Consider the following 20,382-nt stretch of genomic DNA (forward strand, 5'->3'; position numbering starts at 1 on the left):
AAATAAATAGTATCATACCAATATGAAATATACGTGAACTGTCACACGGGTTGTCGTGCTAACATCGTTAAAAAGTTAACGTCTTAATTAAGATTTCGATTAAAAATAATAATTTGACTCTTTTTGAATTATTAATGACTAAATTTAACTCATAAAAAATAAAGATTAAATTAACAAAAAAATTATAAATATTAAGAATTAAATTTATCATATACTAAAAAAATTGATAAGTTAAACAACTCGATTTAAAAAAAAAAAAAGGTTTGTTGTCAAGTTCTGTTTCTACTTGGCATTTTCGTGGAAGCCGACCAGAAATAGATAAGAGCAGATAGCAAGCTTTTCTCCAAGAGATCACGTCAACTTTTAGATTTCGAGCCAATTTCCAACATTTTTTCACTTTCTCTTACTTTCCAAACCCTATCTTTTATTGAAAAAAAAGAACATTTAAACGTAATATTGAATTTACGTTATTACAATCATAATAATTAAGAGTGAGAAAAATTCGTTTCGATTTGAAAAAATCAAAAAAAATAAAATTTGAGTCAATCGAATCGAGTTGTTCAAATTATTTGAGTTTCGAGTCAAGTTAAATTTTACAATTTGAATCATTCGAATAACAGATTGATGTACATACCCCTTTGGTCCCTGTCAATTTTGAAAATGGATAAATTAGTCTCTCTCAACGAAAATTACAAAATAAATTTTAAAATTTCAAAATATTTATAAAAAATATATTTTTTTTATATTTTTAAAAAATTATACTAAAGAATATATAAAGAAAGTTAAAATTTTAATTTTTTCTAAAATAATAATTTTGGGACCTAAATAAATTGATTAGTGATTCAAGTTTATCATACTAATTTTTTTTTGCTTTGAATTTTTTTTTAAATTTATGTGCTCTAACATGAAATTAGTTATATTGTAATAAGATTTTAATTTAACATATTTAATTTTTTTTAATTTAATTCAAACGATTTCACTCAATTCGATTAGAAAAAAATTAAATCGAATTAAGATGATAAAATTGAATTCGTTAACTCAATTAACTTAAAATTATTTTACTCAATTTGACTCGATTTGATCAAACATTCACCTCTAATAATAACATTATATCAGTTGAATTAAGATTTAAATGGCTCGTGACAAGTAGATTTTAAACATTATCATATGCTCACTCTTTTTTTTTTACTTAAACTTTTTTTTAATTATTTTTATTACCCCTGAATTAGTCTTACCATCCTTTGAATTTAAAAACTCAATAGTATTTAAAGTAATATTTAAAATTTACTTGTGAAATTATTATTTTTACTACCAATTATATTTTTAATATTTATTTAAAGTAATGATTATAACTTCCATATTACACTGTGAAAAGAGATTGTATGAAACAGTGATGTTATCTTTTTTTTTCAATAGCTTAATGTTACAACAACAATTTCATCCTTAATTTTAAGATTTTTATTTGATTTTAAAATTTTTTCAAAATAAAAATACCGATATGACATTAAACTAATAAATAATACAAATAACGTGACGCCAGTGACGTCAGTGTTTCGTATCATCCTTTCTAACTAACACTATACTGCTAAAATCTTATTAACTTTTTCTTTTCGAATAGGGTAAACTATAAAAATAGTCACTTTTGTTTATCTCAGATTACATTTTAGACACTTATGTTTGAAATGTTACATTTTAGTCACTTATGTTATTGTTTTGTTACGAAGTGGTCACTCTATCGTTAAACTCTGTTACCTCCCTAACGGGAGTCCTACGTGGCAGTCCAAATAGATTTTAAATGTCAACTTGGATGCCCATTGCTAGGATGAAAATAATTTTTTAATTAAATAAATTTAATTTGGACTGCCACATAGGATATCCAAGTTGGCATTTAAAATTCATTTGGACTGCCATGTAGAATCGTTGTTAGGAGGGAATGGAGCTTAACGGTAGAGTGACCACTTCGTAACAAAACAATAATGTAAGTAACTAAAACGTAACATTTCAAACATAAGTGACTAAAATAAAATCTGAAGCAAACAAAAGTGACTATTTTTATAGTTTACCCTTTCCAATATTGTATATTCCTTAGCCATATATATTTATTATTAATGGCTGACCCGATAGCTAGTTTTGATGAAGTTTGATTAAATTTCAAAAGATTCTAACTTCCATTGTCAAACATGGGTTGTTGGTTGGTGATGTTTTGAAACTTGGAAGATTGATTACAGTATGAACCCTAACAGCTCCTTCAACTAATATTATTACACTTTACAACCCGCCTGCGCCCCTTGATTTCACCACCTTCTTTTTGTTTGGAGTTTTGACTTGTTATTATCAGCCACCTTTCCCCCACAACCCTTTACATGTATATATAAACTCTTCCCATCTCTTCTTCTATCACGTTCTCAAATCTCATTTCTTCACTAACATTATATATTAGTTGAGACCTTCAACAATTAGTCATTTTCTGGTAAGATTTTTCCATTTCCGAATTCCCGAGAAAATAATTTCCCAGTTTACCTGTTTTCACTTGGTTTTGTTCATGGTTTCCATGCATCAGGGAAAAACGTGTGTAATATGATTCATTGGTATTTTTGGAGGACAAAAAATCATGTTTTCTATAAATGGAAAAACACCCAGACAAGCATTTTTTTTCTTTTCGTATATGATACTGTGATTAGTTCTATACGTATCTCAAATTTTGACTGCCGGGTTTTCATTTCAATTGCAGAGAATTTGAAAGAAGGAAAGAAGAAGAAAATGGAGATTCACCACAGTAAACATGAGTCATGGTCCGATACCGAGAGCACAAGCAGTAGCAGAGTCGGTTACAGTGGTCCGTTGAGCGGTCCGATATTGGTGAACAATGCTAACAAGAAACACAGCAGCAAGAAGAGTGCGAGGTTTAAAGACGGCGACGAATACGTCGAGATCACTCTCGACATTCGTGAAGATTCGGTTTCTGTACAGAACATCAAAGGCGGCGACCCGGAGACGGCAATGCTAGCGACCAAGTTAGAGAAAAGGCCATCGTTTGGATCCCAGCTTTCGTTCAAAATCCGGCAAGTTTCTCAGGAACTGAAGCGAATGACGTCTATGAAGGCGGCGGCGCCTTTTAACAGGGCCGACCGGAACAAATCCGGCGCCGCTCGTGCCCTTCGGGGACTGAAATTTATGACCAAAAACGTTGGAACCGAAGGCTGGTCCGAGATCGAATCACGGTTCGATGAATTGTCTGTCAATGGCTCACTCCCCAAGTCATTGTTTGGTCAATGTATAGGTATTTATAACATATCTCCATATCTGCAATTTTTCATGTTATCAGGTTCAGCCATGAAAATTCACTGTTGTTATAGCCTATAGGCCTATAGCTACTTGGTGTTATATAACTTGTGATAATTATATTCAGGCATGAACGAATCAAAGGAGTTTGCCGAGGAACTGTTCGAGGCTTTGGCTCGCAGAAGAGGGATAACATCATCAGCAGTAAACAAAGCTCAGCTAAGGGAATTTTGGGAACAAATTACTGATCAAAGCTTTGATGCTAGATTGCAAACTTTCTTTGACATGTAATAATTTATGCACACAATCTTTAACCAAATTTATGTTAATTTTGAAGACCCTTTTTCATTTTTTTTCTTGAATTTATTTAGAATTTCTTAGAACTAGCTAGCAAATCAGTAAGGTCTATAGTGTATTCTCAATGGGACAGTAAAGATAGATTTTCACCTAAACATTAGGAAATTGTCTTTGACAAAGTTATGCTGAGAAAACAAGAGGTAATCGTCAAGCTAAATATTATATCATATTATAAATTTATGATCAGAATCTATATTCACTATTCATGCAAATAATTTAATCATATAAACCCGTAATTCATGGTTTCTGTGCATGTGAAGCCAGATGTTAGGTGGAAATAAAATTCCTTATGTTATCCAAGCTGTTGACTTCAAAGTAACTATTAACTGTCCTCAGTTGATTATTTATTACAAGCTTACATAATTAAATGATTTTATTTTAATTAGATTTATCAACAAATCCATCAACTTAATTGAGACATTAATTAAAGAATCAAATCACCAATAGGAATTTTTTTTATTTGTGCACATGGTTAATGAAACAATGATTGTTGTAGTCAAAGGTTGAGAAGTCTGTGTAAAATTCATTTGGTTTTTATGCATTCTTTGACAATGATGATGTTGGTAATTAAATGCAGGGTTGACAAAGATGCTGATGGAAGGATCACAGAAGAAGAGGTGAAAGAGGTGAGTGAATATTATATCCAATAGTTGTTTAGTTAAGCTTTTGCATTATCCATACAGATATTTACAAGTGTTTCAATGGTGTAGATTATCACATTGAGTGCTAGTGCTAACAAGCTGTCAAAAATCCAAGAATGTGCTGAGGAGTATGCAGCCTTAATCATGGAAGAACTGGATAAAGACAACCTTGGGTACATTGAGGTCAGCACAAATAAACTAATATTCCTTCTTTAGGCCCATCAAGTAGTTTACATGATCCCATTTATGGGCAAGAAGAGGCCCAGGCAAGACAATACTTGGGCCTATGGTTTATTTATTATTATTCTTTTAATTTCAGATATACAATTTGGAAACACTACTACTGCAAGCTCCAAGCCAATCAACCAACTTAGTGACAGACAGCCGCATTTTAAGCAGGCTATTGAGTGAAAAATTGGTTCCAACAAAAGAGAAGAACCCCATTAAAAGATGGGGAAGGGGTCTTGCCTATTTTTCAGAGGACAATTGGAAGAGAATATGGGTGTTGGCTCTTTGGTTCTCAATCTGTGCAGGCTTGTTCACCTGGAAATTCATTCAATACAGACATAGAGCCGTGTTTGATGTGATGGGCTACTGCGTTACCACGGCCAAAGGTGCAGCTGAGACAACTAAATTCAACATGGCCATCATTCTTCTTCCAGTGTGCAGAAATACCATTACTTGGCTTAGAAGCAGAACAAAGTTAGGGGTGGTTGTCCCATTTGATGACAATATCAATTTTCACAAGGTTTGTGACTACAAATAAAGATCCAATATAACAAAATATATTGAAGGACAAAGAATTCCTGTTTTAGAACAAATTACATTCTTGAATTGAATGAATTTCTATAGGTGGTTGCTTGGGGGATTGCTGTTGGAGTTGGCTTGCATGCTGGTGCACATCTAACGTGTGATTTCCCTAGGCTTCTCCATGCCACTGATGATGAGTATGAGCCAATGGAACAATTCTTTGGGGAAGAACGGCCTAACAACTACTGGTGGTTCGTCAAAGGGACCGAAGGTTGGACCGGTGTGACCATGGTGGTGCTCATGGCCATAGCCTACACACTAGCTCAACCTTGGTTCCGCCGGAACCGGCTAAACCTCCCTAAACCCATAAAGAAGCTGACTGGATTTAATGCCTTCTGGTACTCACATCATCTATTTATTATTGTCTATGCCCTCTTCATTGTTCATGGATACTATCTCTACCTCTCCAAGAAATGGTACAAAAAGACAGTAAGTATCTCAACCCTAAAAAAACTAGCTAGTTTTAAATATTTCAATATGCTGACATTCTGCATTGCTATTTGGTTCAGACATGGATGTATCTAGCAGTTCCAATGCTATTATACGCATGTGAACGCCTAATTCGAGCATTTAGATCTGGCTATAAGTCGGTGAAGATCTTGAAGGTACATTCCAACCCCCTTAAATGTCAAATTTATCACTTTTACTGGTCAGACAATGGGCTAATTTTCAATTCTGCTTATAATTCAGGTTGCTGTCTACCCTGGAAATGTACTTTCCTTGCACATGTCTAAGCCTCAAGGATTTAAGTACACTAGTGGCCAATATATATTTGTGAACTGTGCTGATGTCTCCCCGTTTCAATGGTAAAAAAAACAGAAACCAATAATCATGTAATTCCCTGATTTCAATGATCTAATGACAATACTAATGATACATTAGTGATCCTGATTCTCAGGCATCCCTTCTCCATCACTTCAGCTCCTGGAGATGACTATTTAAGTATCCACATCCGAACCTTAGGAGATTGGACATCCCAACTCAAGGCCCTTTTCTCAAAGGTGATCATTACAACAACAAAATGTCTCATTTCTAAAGCTTAAACGTGTCAATAGTTTTGCCTTAATATGAGCTGGTTTGCAGGTTTGTCAGCCTCCATCGGTTGATCAAAGTGGCCTCTTGAGAGCAGATATTGGTAAAGGCGAAAACAAGCCTAGGTAAACCCTTTTTTGGCCGATCCATTTGTCATCTATTTTCATGATCTCAACTCTCAAATGGGATTTTAACCTATTGATCAAACAGGTTGCCAAAACTCTTGATTGATGGTCCATATGGAGCTCCAGCTCAAGACTACAAAAAGTACGATGTTCTTCTCCTAGTAGGACTTGGAATTGGTGCCACCCCATTAATCAGCATAGTCAAAGACGTGCTTAACAACATCAAGCAACAAAATGAAATCGAAGAAGGGGTGAAGAACAAGAGAAAGCCATTTGCCACTAAACGAGCTTACTTCTATTGGGTTACACGGGAGCAAGGCTCGTTTGAGTGGTTCAGGGGGGTAATGAATGAGGTGGCTGAGTATGATAGAGATAGGATGATTGAACTTCACAATTACTGCACCAGTGTATATGAAGAAGGGGATGCTAGGTCAGCTTTGATCACCATGCTTCAGTCCCTCCAACATGCCAAAAGTGGTGTGGATATTGTTTCGGGAACACAAGTGAAAACACATTTTGCCAGGCCAAATTGGCACAAGGTCTTCAAGCATGTGGCTGTTAACCATACAGACAAGAGAGTCGGTATGTATTTGCTTTCTAGTATATTATCTTTAAATTTCTACATTTCAATGAAATATTATTCGGTAAAATTATCATAGAACCCTATACAAATGGTTAGATTGTATTTTAATCATTCTACTAAAAAATAGACAAAACAATCCTTTTATATTAGATAAAAGAACAGACAATCTCTATATGTCAGCATGAGGTATACGTGGCATATCACACGTTGCTATCTAGTTATTCTGTTAATCACACCTATTTTTAACCGTACAAATGAATAAATTTTTTTAACAAAAATGATCAATTTGCTCCCTAATCTTATATATAGGAACCTATTTACCTATTTTTTAAGTAAATAAAAAAAATGTAATCCAACTCTTAATAGAGAAGCCTCCATAATATTTTTACCAAAATATTACTTAATATAAACCAAGTCAAATGGTACCATGGAGAGTTTTAACATGGTTTAGCTAACAATTTACATGTACATTTTTTCTTTTACCTGCAGGAGTATTTTACTGTGGTGCACCAGGATTAACAGGGGAGCTAAGAAGGTTAGCTCAAGAGTTTTCAAGGAAGACCAGCACCAAATTTGATTTCCACAAGGAAAACTTTTAAAAAATTGGTCCTATTGGGTTCATTTAATTATTTTTTTCTACATGTTTTGGGAAATGCAACAAAGCAGTACTAGTACATATAATTATGTTTCTCATAGGGTAATATAGGCTGTAATGTTTGGTAACTAAGTTATCAATTCTTATATTTGTAATTTAATAAAACACTTCTCCCACAGATTGTCAAGGATTCACAAAAGTAAATGAATGAAGTTGAGATTTATAAATTATATATGTTATTTTTTTATTTATTTTATAAAGGAAAAAAGAAGAAAATAAAAGGGAGTTGCAGACCTATAAATATCTGTCTATAAAAGATTAGACTAAACAATCAAAGCTGTAATCAATCTATCAGTGTGCCAGGCCAAAAAAAAGTGAGGGTATTGGAGAAAGAAGTTGGACCACTAAGTAAAAGGACAACTTTATTCTTAATGCTTGTTAAGGATCAAAATTCTTTTCCATTGCTCATTGCTAAGCATTTCCATTTTAATATTAATATTGAAATTGATGCTTAATGTTGATGGTTTCCTTCCTATTTGGACAAATATCAGGCAACCTATCTTTCCTATTATACAATATATAAGGTTTAAATTTATTGTTAATCCTTCTACTTTTATAAAATTTAAGTTTTAGTCCTTATGCTTTTAAAATCTTACTATTTCAATTTATCCTAATCCAATCAATCACAAGTCAAGTCACATCTGAGAAAAACCTAATCAACATATCAAATTAATAAATTTTGATGAAAATTACATACAATTTTAATGATTAGGTTGAAATTTTTAAATTTAAAAAATAAGAAAACTTAATCAACTTTTAAGTACGATGACTAAATTTCAATTTTTTGCTTAAGTGCAAAGACTAACATCATATTTTAACCAATGCAAAATACCCTTTTTGGGCTACTATGTGCCATACCTAAATTTGGAAATTTCATACACAAAAAAATATTGAAATAAATACCTTCTTAAACAGTATCAGCAATTTCTTTATGTGTTAAACAAAGTCAAGTGCATGCATTTCCATTGATCTTTTACCAGACACATCTGTGAAAATTGTCTTTGTTTAATTATCAATTTTCAGATTAACTCTGTTTTTTTTTCTCAAGTTAATATGCTAAAAATGTACTTAAATTAGTATGTTTTGTTCAAGTTTTTTTTTAATTAAATAAAATTATATTTTTATTTATTAAAGTTCTTGATGATAAAAATATACTTAATCAAATATTCTATAAAAATTCTCTGTTTATTTTCAGACATTATTCCTTTTCACCTTCAACGTATTCAGTTCATCTTAAAACAATGTTTTCAAGTAGAAAATGGTTAATGTATTATTAGGCACCTGAGTTTTATTTTAATATTCAATTTGATATTCACTACACCAAAATAGGGATATAGCGGCGCTTTTAGCGGCGTTTGGACAAAAAACGCCACTAATAATCGAGCATTAGCCGCATTTTACAAAAAACGCAGCAAAATATCGAGCATTAGCGGCGCTACATAAAAAACGCTGCTAAAACCAAGCATTAGCAGCGTTTTACAAAAAGCGCCGCAATAGAGTCACAAAGAACGACGCCGTTTTCATATATTTGGGAACATTAGTGGCGGTTTTTCCCAAGCGCGGCTAAAACTCCGTTCTCAACGGCGTTTTATAAAAAGCGCCGCAATGGAGTAACACAGAACGACGCCGTTTTCATATATTTGGGAACATTAGTGGCGGTTTTGCCCAAGCGCCGCTAATACTCCATTCTTCAGCGGCGTTTTACAAAAAGCGTCGCAAATAGAGTAACACAGAACGACGCCGTTTTCATATATTTGGGAACACTAGTGGCGGTTTTTGCCCAAACGCCGCTAATAATCCGTTCTTCAGTGGCGTTTGGCGTTAAGCGTCGGTAAAGTACCGGTATTTTAGCCGCGTTTTTTGCGTCTGCGCCGTTAATGGTCTTATCTTTAGCGGCGTTTTTCATAAACCGCCGCTGATGCTCCGCTCTAAAGCAGCGTTTATGGAGAATCACCGCTAATGTTCTGGTCTATAGCGGCGTTCCTGGAGAAACGCCGGTAACTCTTGGGTCTATAGCGGCGTTTGTGTAAAAATGCCGCTAATTAGAAATATTAGTTCATTCTTTTATATATTCTCAATTAATGTTTGAATTATATTATTATATTATAAGTTATATATTATGAAACATATATATATATTAATATTGTGTTAGTTACGCATGTACATTTGTTTGTTAGCTTAAAAATAGAGCATATATTGGGATCTAAATTAAAGTTGTTATACATTATATTAATTTGAATAATTTCCATAAGTTATAAATTATAATGTTGGTTATATTTAAATTATACATACTGCATAAAATTGAAATAATTTTATAAATTCATATTAATGTATCAATTTAAAATAATGTCATAACAATTATAAAAAAAAATCTACTAAAAATCATTAAACTTATAAATAAAGACATAAATAAAATAAATTAAAAAATTAGCGGCGCTTATACAGAAAATGCCGCTGTAGAACAAGATTTGTGGCGTTTATTGCAAAAACGCCGCAAAATATGTAACCGAAACGACTTCGTTTTTATACTATTTTACTAGTATTAGCGGCGTTTTTTGTAAAAACGCCGGAAATGAAAGTTATGTATTTTAGGGTTTTGGGATTAATATTTAAGTTTTGTTGTATACGGTTTGGGGTTTTAGGGTTTGATACATAATGTTTATTAATTTAGGATTACAATTTTATGTTTAGGGTTTTGGGTTTAGGTTTACGGCTTGAGGAATAGGGTTTAGGGTTTGAGTTTACATGTTAGTTTTAATGCGAGGTTTACGGCTTATAAGATATATTAATGATCAAATTTATTGTTTTACGGCTTGATGTTTATGGTTTATGGTTTACCCTTATTGATTTGAATGTTACAATGCTTGGTTTTTGTGTTCGGATTTGCATGAAGAATATGAGGTAGCTAGGGTTTAGCCCTTTAATTTTAATGTTTACGGGTTATAGGGATTAATAGCTTCGGGTTTTAGGGTACAAAAGCAAAAAAATAAAATAAAATTAGATGAACTTTTTACTTCTTATTATGTCACTAGTATATAGGATTATAAGAGACAGGGTTATATATATATAATATGCCACAATATGCATATATATATGTTATATATTATACATATACTGCATAAAATTGAAATAATTTTATAAATTCATATTGATGTATCAATTTAAAATAATGTCATAACAATTATCAAAATAAAAAATCTACTAAAAATCATTAGACTTATAAATAAAGACAAATAAAATAAATTGAAAAATTAGCGGCGTTTATACAGAAAACGCCGCTATAGAACAAGATTTGTAACCGAAACGACTTCGTTTTTACACTATTTATTGGTATTAGCGGCGTTTTTGTAAAAACGCCGCAAATGAAAGTTATGTATTTTAGGGTTTTGGGATTAATATTTAAGTTTTATTGCATACGGTTTGGGGTTTTAGGGTTTGATACATAATGTTTATTAATTTAGGATTATAATTTTATGTTTAGGGTTTTGGGTTTAGGTTTACGGCTTGAGGAATGGGGTTTAGGGTTTGAGTTTACATGTTAGTTTTAATGCGAGGTTTACGGCTTATAAGATGTATTAATGATAAAATTTACTGTTTTACGGCTTGATGTTTATGGTTTATGGTTCACACGTATTGATTTGAATGTGACAATGCTTGGTTTTTGCCTTCGGATTTGCATGAATTGTACGAGTTAGCTAGGGTTTAGCCTTTAATTTTAATGTTTACGGGTTATAGGGATTAATAGCTTCGGGTTTCTTTCTGCTTTTTACTTCTTATTATATATGTCACTAGTATATAGGATTATAAGTGACAGGGTTATATATATAATATATGCCACGATATATATCTATGCATATATATATGTTATATATTATATATATATAGTACTGCATAAAATTGAAATAATTTTATAAATGCATATTACTGTATCAATTTAAAATAATGTCATAACAATTATCAAAAAAAAATTCTATTAAAAATCATTAAACTTATAAATAAAGACAAATAAAATAAATTGAAAACATAGCGGCGCTTATACAAAAAACGCCGCTATAGAACAAGATTTGTGGCGTTTATTGCAAAAACGCCACAAAATGTGTAACTGAAACGACTTCGTTTTTATACTGTTTATTGGTATTAGGGGCGTTTTTTGTAAAAACGCCGCAAATGAAAGTTTTGTAGAATATTGTATTGGGATTAATATTTATAAATTTTAATGTTGTTAATGTTTAAATTAATCATACTGTATTAAATTAAATTTTTTTTTTATAAATTTTGTCAATTAAAAAAGTATTAAGTAAGAAACTTATTAAAAATAATAATTATTGTTAAAAAGAAAAAAATATATATTATAACAACTGAATTATTAGTGGCATTTTTATGAAAAACGCCGCAAATATATTTAATTGAAACGACGTCGTTTAGTGAGAGATCAGATTTCGGGGTATACCCCCTCTCCCAGCGCCAATTTCATTTTCCCTATTCTAAAATCCCTATGTTCTAAAATCCCTAACTCATAAACGGTTTTTGCTTTCTCCCATTTCTGAAAATCAATTCTGTATCTCTTTCAAATTTACTTGTTTTGCTATTTCAATTTCTTGCAAAACTGATAAAAATTGGGTTCGTACATTCCATAGACACAGACAGTTGACGGAGAACGTTGAGGAGGATTGTCGAAATTGGTGGTCAGGGGAATAATTGTTCAAGGTTCGCTTTCCCCATTCTGCCTCCGTATACATTGGGTTTTCCCCAATTTGTTAATTTTATTTTTCCTTCCCTGTTATTGTGCTGAGAAACTGACATTAAAAAAATATACTATGTTTAATTATAGGGTTTTCAGTCTTCCTCTTCAATTTTTATTCATCGTTTTGAAGGTAATGTAATGCTTCGAATGTTTATTTATTTTCTGAATGGTTTCATTAGTATTATTCTGATTTTATAGGGTTTGTGTTTAGGGTTTCATTCAATTCCATTTCGTTGCTTCCTTTTCTGTTTTCTGTATCGTTTAGCAGGTGAGGGATTTAGGTACAATTTCTTTCTGATTCCTTCTGTGCTAATACAAGATTAAGTTGAAAAGCATTGACGCGTGTTCTGTGCTAATATATTTTTACCATCATATTGCTAAGAAACTTAATTATTTTGGTTGTGTTGTGTGATTAACTGCTGCATCATGGCATGGGCTCGACTTACAAGGGGACGCTTCTGAATTAAATAATAGACCTGCTAGCTAACATTTACTTGCTCTTGTATGTTGCTTTGCCACATGTTTCATTCCAGTACTTTTATCCTGCTAAATATTAGATTAAACAGAAACCACCACATATCATCTAATTCGTACATTGATTTATTTTAACTATCAATGTAGTTAGTGACAGAAACCGTTAATTGGAAAGTTTAATTGAGTGCAAATTTAATATAAGGGTTAATCAATTTTTTGCATTTTCTTAATGGTTTTCTTTACATATAAGCCTTTTATTTTTAAGAATTTAATTTCTCTATTTTTAAAATTTAAAAATTTAAATCCAATTGTTAACACCACTAAAATTTTTGTTAAATTTGTTTAAGTAACATTTAAATTTTTTTTAAAAATATCGATATGATAATCATGTAACAAGGCAATGAAGCATTGCAATGAACGTAAATTTAATAGATAATTTTATTTGTATTAACAATTTTTAAAATTTTTATTGTATTAACAATTTTTAAAAATTACATTATTTTAATAAAAAAACAATTTTAGTCACGTAGATTAAATATTTTGGTAACATTTTATAATCAATAAAATCCCAACCAAATTAACCATAAAAATATTTAGCAAAAATTTATTATGCATTTTGTTATTTTCGTATGTTCTAATTAGTTTATTACTTTTAATCAAAATAATAAGAAGAATCTTATTTAGTCGCTAACCCCTACCGATGCTAGAAAAAGATTCCGGTGAAGAAAGATAAATGCAATGGACATTATTTCTAGCATTTTTGCTATAATGTAAGGTAGGGTTTGAAAATTAAAATTTCAGAAAAAGATTCCGGTGAATAAAGATAAATGCAATGGACATTATTATTGATACATTAATATGAATTGTTATGACACCAAATATATTTTAAACAATAAATTTTAAACATTAAAGTTTAATTTTAAACACCAAATAAATTTAAAGATTATTTCGAGTAAATTGCAATTATATTTTTAATTTAATTCATCAACAATTTCAAACATTAAATTTAAGCTTAAAATATGTTACTATTTTATCTATTTAATTAGGTAATATGTTTATAAAGGTTAAAAAGTATTAACTTATATGTCTCTATCTTTGCATATCGTATCAAATTAATTTCTAATATTTAGTTTATATCTATTTTTTTTGTTATTTTATTTAAATTGAGGTCTAATTAGATACAAATCTAAAAATAATGATTTTCTTAAATATTGTTAAGAAAAAACAAAAAAAAAACCCATGTTCTCCGCAATAACTACGAAGGAAAATAAATATCTTGTATTTTTTTTTTGTTGAGTGTTGTTTAGTCTAGTTGTGTAGAGCATGCCTAATATTAACATATACCATTTTAAGGTACTGTTAACGGGTTATATAACTTACATAATACGACATAATACATAAATATATATCATATCTTAACTTACATAGTGAAATAATACTTATAAGTGAAAAACTTACCCTTGTAATATCTGCTGAAAATCAGACTTCCAAGAATTAAAAAATGGACCGGTCTTGGATGAATTTATCAAGGGTAAGCAACAAATATCGAAATGGAGTACAGACTTTTCTGAATTTTGCATTTCAATATTCAAGCCAAGAGAACATGATTCTTTGCCCCTGTAACAAGTGTGTCAACATAAACTGGCATTATCGTGAAGTTGTATACGAGCATTTAATTGTTGATGGGTTTGTTCGGGGTTATAAAAAATGGTTTTTCCATCGAAAATACCCGCCTAGTACTTCCTCGTCAACAATGGATGTTTCTTATCCTGGTAGATCATACCATCAGTCCGTTAGAGGGGATGATATAGAAGGTATGTTGCGGGATGCATTTAATATGCACAGTCATGGTTTGCATTCGTTCCCAGTCGACTTTGTGCCATCTGCTGATTGTAATGTTGGTCCAAGTACTTTTATCGAACCGGGAACAAGTGTACCTCCTGAAGAGCCGAATGGAGAAGCAGCGAAGTTCTACACGTTATTTAATGACATGAACGAAGAACTATATGAGGGGTCAAAATTCTCCAAAATGGCTTTCTGCATTCGTCTTTTCCAGTTAAAATGTTTGGGAGGGTGGACCGGAAACTCTTTGACAATGCTGCTAGAGTTTTTGAGAGAAATGTTTCAGTTTGCAAAAATCTCACAGTCATGCAAAGATATGAAGAAAATGATATAAGACTTAGGTCTTGGGTACAACAAAATCCATAGTTGCCGAAATGACTGCATGTTGTATTGGGGCGATCAAAGAAACCAACAGTGCTGTTATGTATACGGCGAATCCCGTTGGATAAATAGAAACACAGAAGATGGGAACGACGACGAAAATGATGCACAACCAAGAACGAAGCCGGTCAAGATTTTGCGGTATTTTCCGCTGATACCAAGGCTTCAAAGGCTTTTCATGTCGTCTAAGACAGCGGAGTCAATGACGTGGCACCATGATGGACGAACCGATGATGGATTATTAAGGCATCCGGCAGATTCTTTAGCTTGGAAATCATTCGATAATAAATTTCCAACCTTTGCAAGCGATCCTAGGAGTGTGAGGCTTGACCTAGCATCTGATAGATTTAATCCTTACAAGATCATGAGCACTGCGTACAGTACTTGGCCAGTAGTGCTTGTTCCTTACAATCTGCCTCCGTGGATTTGCATGAAGCAATCTTCCCTGATCTTATCTATGATTATCCCTGGAGAGAAAGGGCCTGGAAATGATATCGACGTTTATTTACAGCCGCTTATTGAAGAGTTAAAATAATTATGGGTTGGTGTCGAGACATACGATGTGCTGAGAAAGGAGAACTTTAAATTACGTGCAGCTTTGATATGGACCATTAATGACTTCCCCGCTTATGCCAATTTATCCGGTTGGAGTACAAAAGGTCGTTATGCGTGTCCTTGTTGTGCTGCACAAACATGTTCGCAATGGTTATACAATGGGAAAAAGTTCTCTTACATGGGGCATCGACGGTGGTTACCGAAAAATCATAGATTTAGATTTCAGAGTTCAGTATTTGACGGTACCGAAGAGTTCAGAGAAGCTCCTTCGCAGACAAGTGGATCTGATATCTTGTTTATGTTGAAAGATATAAATTTCAGTTATGGAAAGATGAACCACCCGGAAAACACGCAAATAAATAGAAGATCAAATGATGAAGCTGATGATGACTCCGATGAAGAGGATGATCCCAATGAGGCGGACTTGTGGAAAAAAAGAAGTATATTTTTTGAGTTGCCTTATTGGGAGCATCAGCTTTTACGACACAATCTTGATGTTATGTACATTGAGAAAAATGTCTGCGAGAACATTGTGGGTACAATTTTGAATGTAGATGGAAAATCAAAAGACAATCTTCAGAGTCGGCTTGATTTAGTTCAAATGGGAATTCGACCTGATCTTCATCCGAATCCACTTCCTAATGGGAAATATCGGTTGCCGCCTTTAATTTTTTCGATGTCGAGGACAGAGAAAGAATTGTTCTGTACGGTGTTGAAGGATATAAAGGTTCCAGATGCGTATGCATCAAATATATCTCGATGTGTTAGTGTTAAAGATCGAAGACTGTATTCGCTAAAATTACATGACTATCACATCTTGATGCGAGATTTACTGCCAGTTGCTCTACGATGTTGTATGTCGAAGAAGGTGACGTCTTGTATAATTGAACTATCCAATATAATGAAAGCCATTTGTGGCAAAGTTTTAGATGTTCAAGAACTTCAAAAGGTACAGGATAGAGCCGCATTGACTTTATGCAACATGGAGAAAATCTTCCCACCTTCCTTCTTCACTATTATGATTCACTTGATAATCCATCTCCCGGGAGAAGCTATTCTTGGCAGACCCATTTTCTACCGATGGATGTATCCCATAGAAAGGTGTTAATTTAATTTAAAAACTCTCCTTCCCTAAACCCTATATGCCTTTAAGTACAACTTTTCATAATGTTGCATATCGTGTTTAGGTTCCTATCCAAATTAAAGTCTTACTGCAGCAACAAGCGTTATCCAGAAGGATCGATTGCTGAAGCCTACTTAGCAGAAGAATGTATGACCTTCTGTTCGCGATATTTGGATGATGTCGAAACAAGGTTGAGCAGACCAAATAGAAATGCTGGACTCACGGATCATAACTTGGCCGATACTTATTTGTTCCAAAGTTTTGAAGAACCAATCGGCAAAGTGGAAATTGCAGAATTAGATGATTTTTCGTGGGTACAAGCACATCGGTATATTCTGTTTCACCACGAATCAATGGAACCTTTACGCAAGTAAGTTCTATAAATTTGCCAAATATTCATCACCTTTAAATTGTTTATCTTCTAACAAGCAGAACATATTTTTTACATAGTGAGTACAAACAAATACTGAGATCTCGTTCGCGCTCCCAAAGAACACAACTTCGAGATATCAATAAGTTGTTCACAGAATCTTTCCACGAATGGTTAACCCAAACGGTATGCAATTGTACTAGTATTCATCGACATATAATTATAATCTTTTCTCATAAAATTTTTGTCAACTTAGTTTACTTTTCGTACAATAGGTTTGGAGTGGGAAGAACGTGATCGACGAAGTTAAATGGCTTTCCCAAGGTCCAAATCGGGTGGTTAAAAGATAAAATGCGTTCCTCATAAACGGATTCAAATTTCTTACAAAACATCGCGAGAGATTGAGAAGAACGCAAAATTGTGGAATAGTTGTTAATTCCTCAATTACTAGTTATGCTAGTGCTAGGGACAACAATCCTGTCGAGGGAAATATAGAATATTTCGGACTTCTTACTGATATAATTGAGTTGAATTACTACGAAAAATAGAAAGTTGTCTTATTTCGAGGTGATTGGGCCGATGTTAATACTGGTCATGGAATTAAGCAAGATCAATTTGGTTTCACAATGGTGAACTTCACTCGATTGATTCATACAGGACAACAATTGATTGATGAGCCGTACGTATTTTCTTCTCAAGTCAAACAAGTTTTTTACTCAAAAGATCCAATTGATGAGGGTTGGTACGTTGTACTCCATAACATCCCTAGGGACTTGTTTGACATGGGCAGTGGAAGTAGAGATGGCATTGACGACAGAACACAAACTTTGCCATTTTCAGAACAAAACTTAAACCAAAACATCCCTAGTACTAGTACACACAGTCAATGGGTCCGCCAGGATACGGACGAAGATATTTATGGATTATAATATAGTAAGCTTTTACGATTATTTAATTATATGGACGAACATATTATTATTGTAATTGTATATTAAGTTTTTAACTAATTTATTTATATTCCAGATAAAATGCCTAGAAGACCCATGCGAGCGCACCGCATTGTTCAAGGTACTCCAGACTCGGTGGATACAAACAGCACTGAACAACAGACTGGTATTTGATCTTCGAATGTTCCGGTTACACCTGAGGAACCTATAGAAGCTCAAAGTAATTTAACATTTAATTTACATGTGTGTTCACTTATTATTTATTTTATTTTATTAATTTCTTATATTACAATACTTTTATTTTCCAGCTGAAACTGGTGGGACGCGGAGAGTTCGCGGACGTACGCTACTGAGGGATTTATACGATCTAGATCCAGTTGAGCGTGTCCAAGTATCCAGTAATAGCTTTGGTCAGCCTGTTGGATCAGAAGCTCGCCTTTTAGCAGGATACATAGGCATTCTAGCACGGAATACAAATATGTTGCCAATTAACTTCGAGTCATGGCATAAAGTGCCCGAGAGTAACAAGAACCAAGCTCTCGATAACATTAAAGTAACAAAATGTGTATATCATTTATAATACTTGAGTTTAAGTTTCGTTTACATTTACTTTCTGAAGTTGTGTTTTTTGTAGGGGAGATTTGCTCTAGAGGTCTCCGATGCTTATGTAAAGAAGGCATTGGGAAAAAGATGGAGAGACCATAAGAGCACTTTAAAGAAAGACTATTTTAAGTCAAAAACAACACTGGACGAGAGATTACAAAATGTCCCGCCGGGAATGCTGAGGTACCAGTGGGAAGAAGTCGTTAGATTTTGGACTTCGAACAAAGGAAATGTATGTGTTACTACAAAAATCTTGTAATTATTTTGGTTTATAGTATTTACTAATTAACGTACTAATAATTTCATAACTTAGGATCGTGAACGAGTTGGAACAAGTAGTAGGCAGAAATAAAAATTCACGCACACAACTGGGTCGAGAAGTTTTGCGTATGTAGCTCAGGCCGAGGTATTTTGAATTTTTTAATACTGGCAGATATTTATTACTTTCTATCAAATAATATTTTTACTATTGTATTGTAGGAAGTGTTGTCGGGTCAAAAAGTTGGACGCCTTCAACTTTTTGACATTACACATAGGAAGAAATATGGAAACCCTATGACTCCTGAAGCTGCAGAAATTATGGTACGTTTGCTTAATACAATTTGACTTGTTTTAATTATTTATACTGTTTTTTTTCTAATGGTTTTTATTACATTTCTTGTAATGCAAATATTGTTAAGTTATGTTGCATTTGTTTTGTTAATATATGTTGCGTTCTTAACTATGTGATTTATTTTTTAGGAAAAACTGAAGGATAAAAAGGCGGAGTACGAAGCGATTGCTTCCAGTAATAGTTCTGTTCATATTGACGACATTGATAACCGGATTATCACTGAAGTTTTGGGTCCTGAAAGGTATGGTCGAGTTCGATTTCAAGGATCTTTTGTTAACCCATCCCAATATTTTGGATCCAGCTCGCAATAATACATGCATTCGGGGAGTTAGGCTCAAGCTGAAGTTCAGAGGTTAAGAGACCAGATAGCTCAGATGCAAGCGGCAACGAGTGAGCAAATTACACAACTTAAAGCGGAGGCAACATCGAGAGAAGCTGAGGTTCAAAAAAGATATGAAGAACTCCAGCTACAACTTAAAGCAGATGCGGCAGCGAGAGAAGCTGAGGTTCAACGAAAGTATGAGCAACTGCAGCAGCAGCTTAAAGAAGATGCGGCAGCGAGAGAAGCAGCGGCTGCAGCGAGGGAAGTAGAGGCTACAGCGAGGGAAGCAGAACAGCATAAAAAGTTCGATGAACTCCAGCAGCAGCTTCAAAATATGATGAAGATGTTTCAGCAGTCGCAACCGCCGTCGTCTTAGACTATCGTTTAAATATACTTCAATTTTGACTTTGGTATTATCATTTTAACTTTTACAATTTCTGTCAGAATAATACGAATTTTATTTTATTTATTGACATTTATTTTAAATATTATATAGATTTGGTTAGATTTGGTTTCTTCTGATTTGTTTTTACAGAAGGGGGCTGAAAAAAAGAACTTTTCAAATCTGCCAAAATTAGCGGCGTTTTTTGGATAAGCGCCGCTAAAGACCATGGTCTATAGTGGCGTTTTTTGGCTAAGCGCCGCTAAAGACCATGGTCTATAGTGGCGTTTTTCGTCTAAGCGCCGCTAAATACCATGGTCTATAGTGGCTTTTTTGGCTAAGCGCCATTAAAGACCATGGTCTATAGTGGCGTTTTGTGGCTAAGCGCCGCTAAAGACCATGGTCTATATCGGCGTTGCAAAGAAAACGCCGCGAAAGGTCTTGATCTTTAGCGGCGTTTATTATAAAATGCGCCGCTAAAGTTACCGAAGCTGTCATTAGCGGCGTTCTTTGCGGCGCTTCGTAAAGCGCCGCTAAAAGT

At 33.3% G+C, this 20,382-nt stretch overlaps 1 protein-coding gene across 1 annotated transcript; it reads left to right on the top strand.

Annotated features, from left to right (window-relative positions):
* The first annotated feature begins 2,134 nt into the window (after positions 1-2,134).
* On the top strand, positions 2,135-7,635 carry LOC107927187 (respiratory burst oxidase homolog protein B). Its single transcript, XM_016858215.2, has 13 exons — positions 2,135-2,470; positions 2,732-3,280; positions 3,410-3,569; positions 4,217-4,265; positions 4,350-4,463; positions 4,600-5,028; positions 5,133-5,519; positions 5,600-5,695; positions 5,781-5,896; positions 5,989-6,091; positions 6,174-6,247; positions 6,333-6,829; positions 7,320-7,635. Exons 2-13 carry the CDS (start codon positions 2,761-2,763, stop codon positions 7,427-7,429), a joined length of 2,655 nt encoding a protein of 884 aa, XP_016713704.2. The 5' UTR covers positions 2,135-2,470; positions 2,732-2,760; the 3' UTR covers positions 7,430-7,635.
* Positions 7,636-20,382: the final 12,747 nt, after the last annotated feature.

The sequence above is a fragment of the Gossypium hirsutum genome, chromosome D11, assembly GCF_007990345.1.
Source record: "Gossypium hirsutum isolate 1008001.06 chromosome D11, Gossypium_hirsutum_v2.1, whole genome shotgun sequence".
NCBI classification, from domain to species: domain Eukaryota; kingdom Viridiplantae; phylum Streptophyta; class Magnoliopsida; order Malvales; family Malvaceae; genus Gossypium; species Gossypium hirsutum.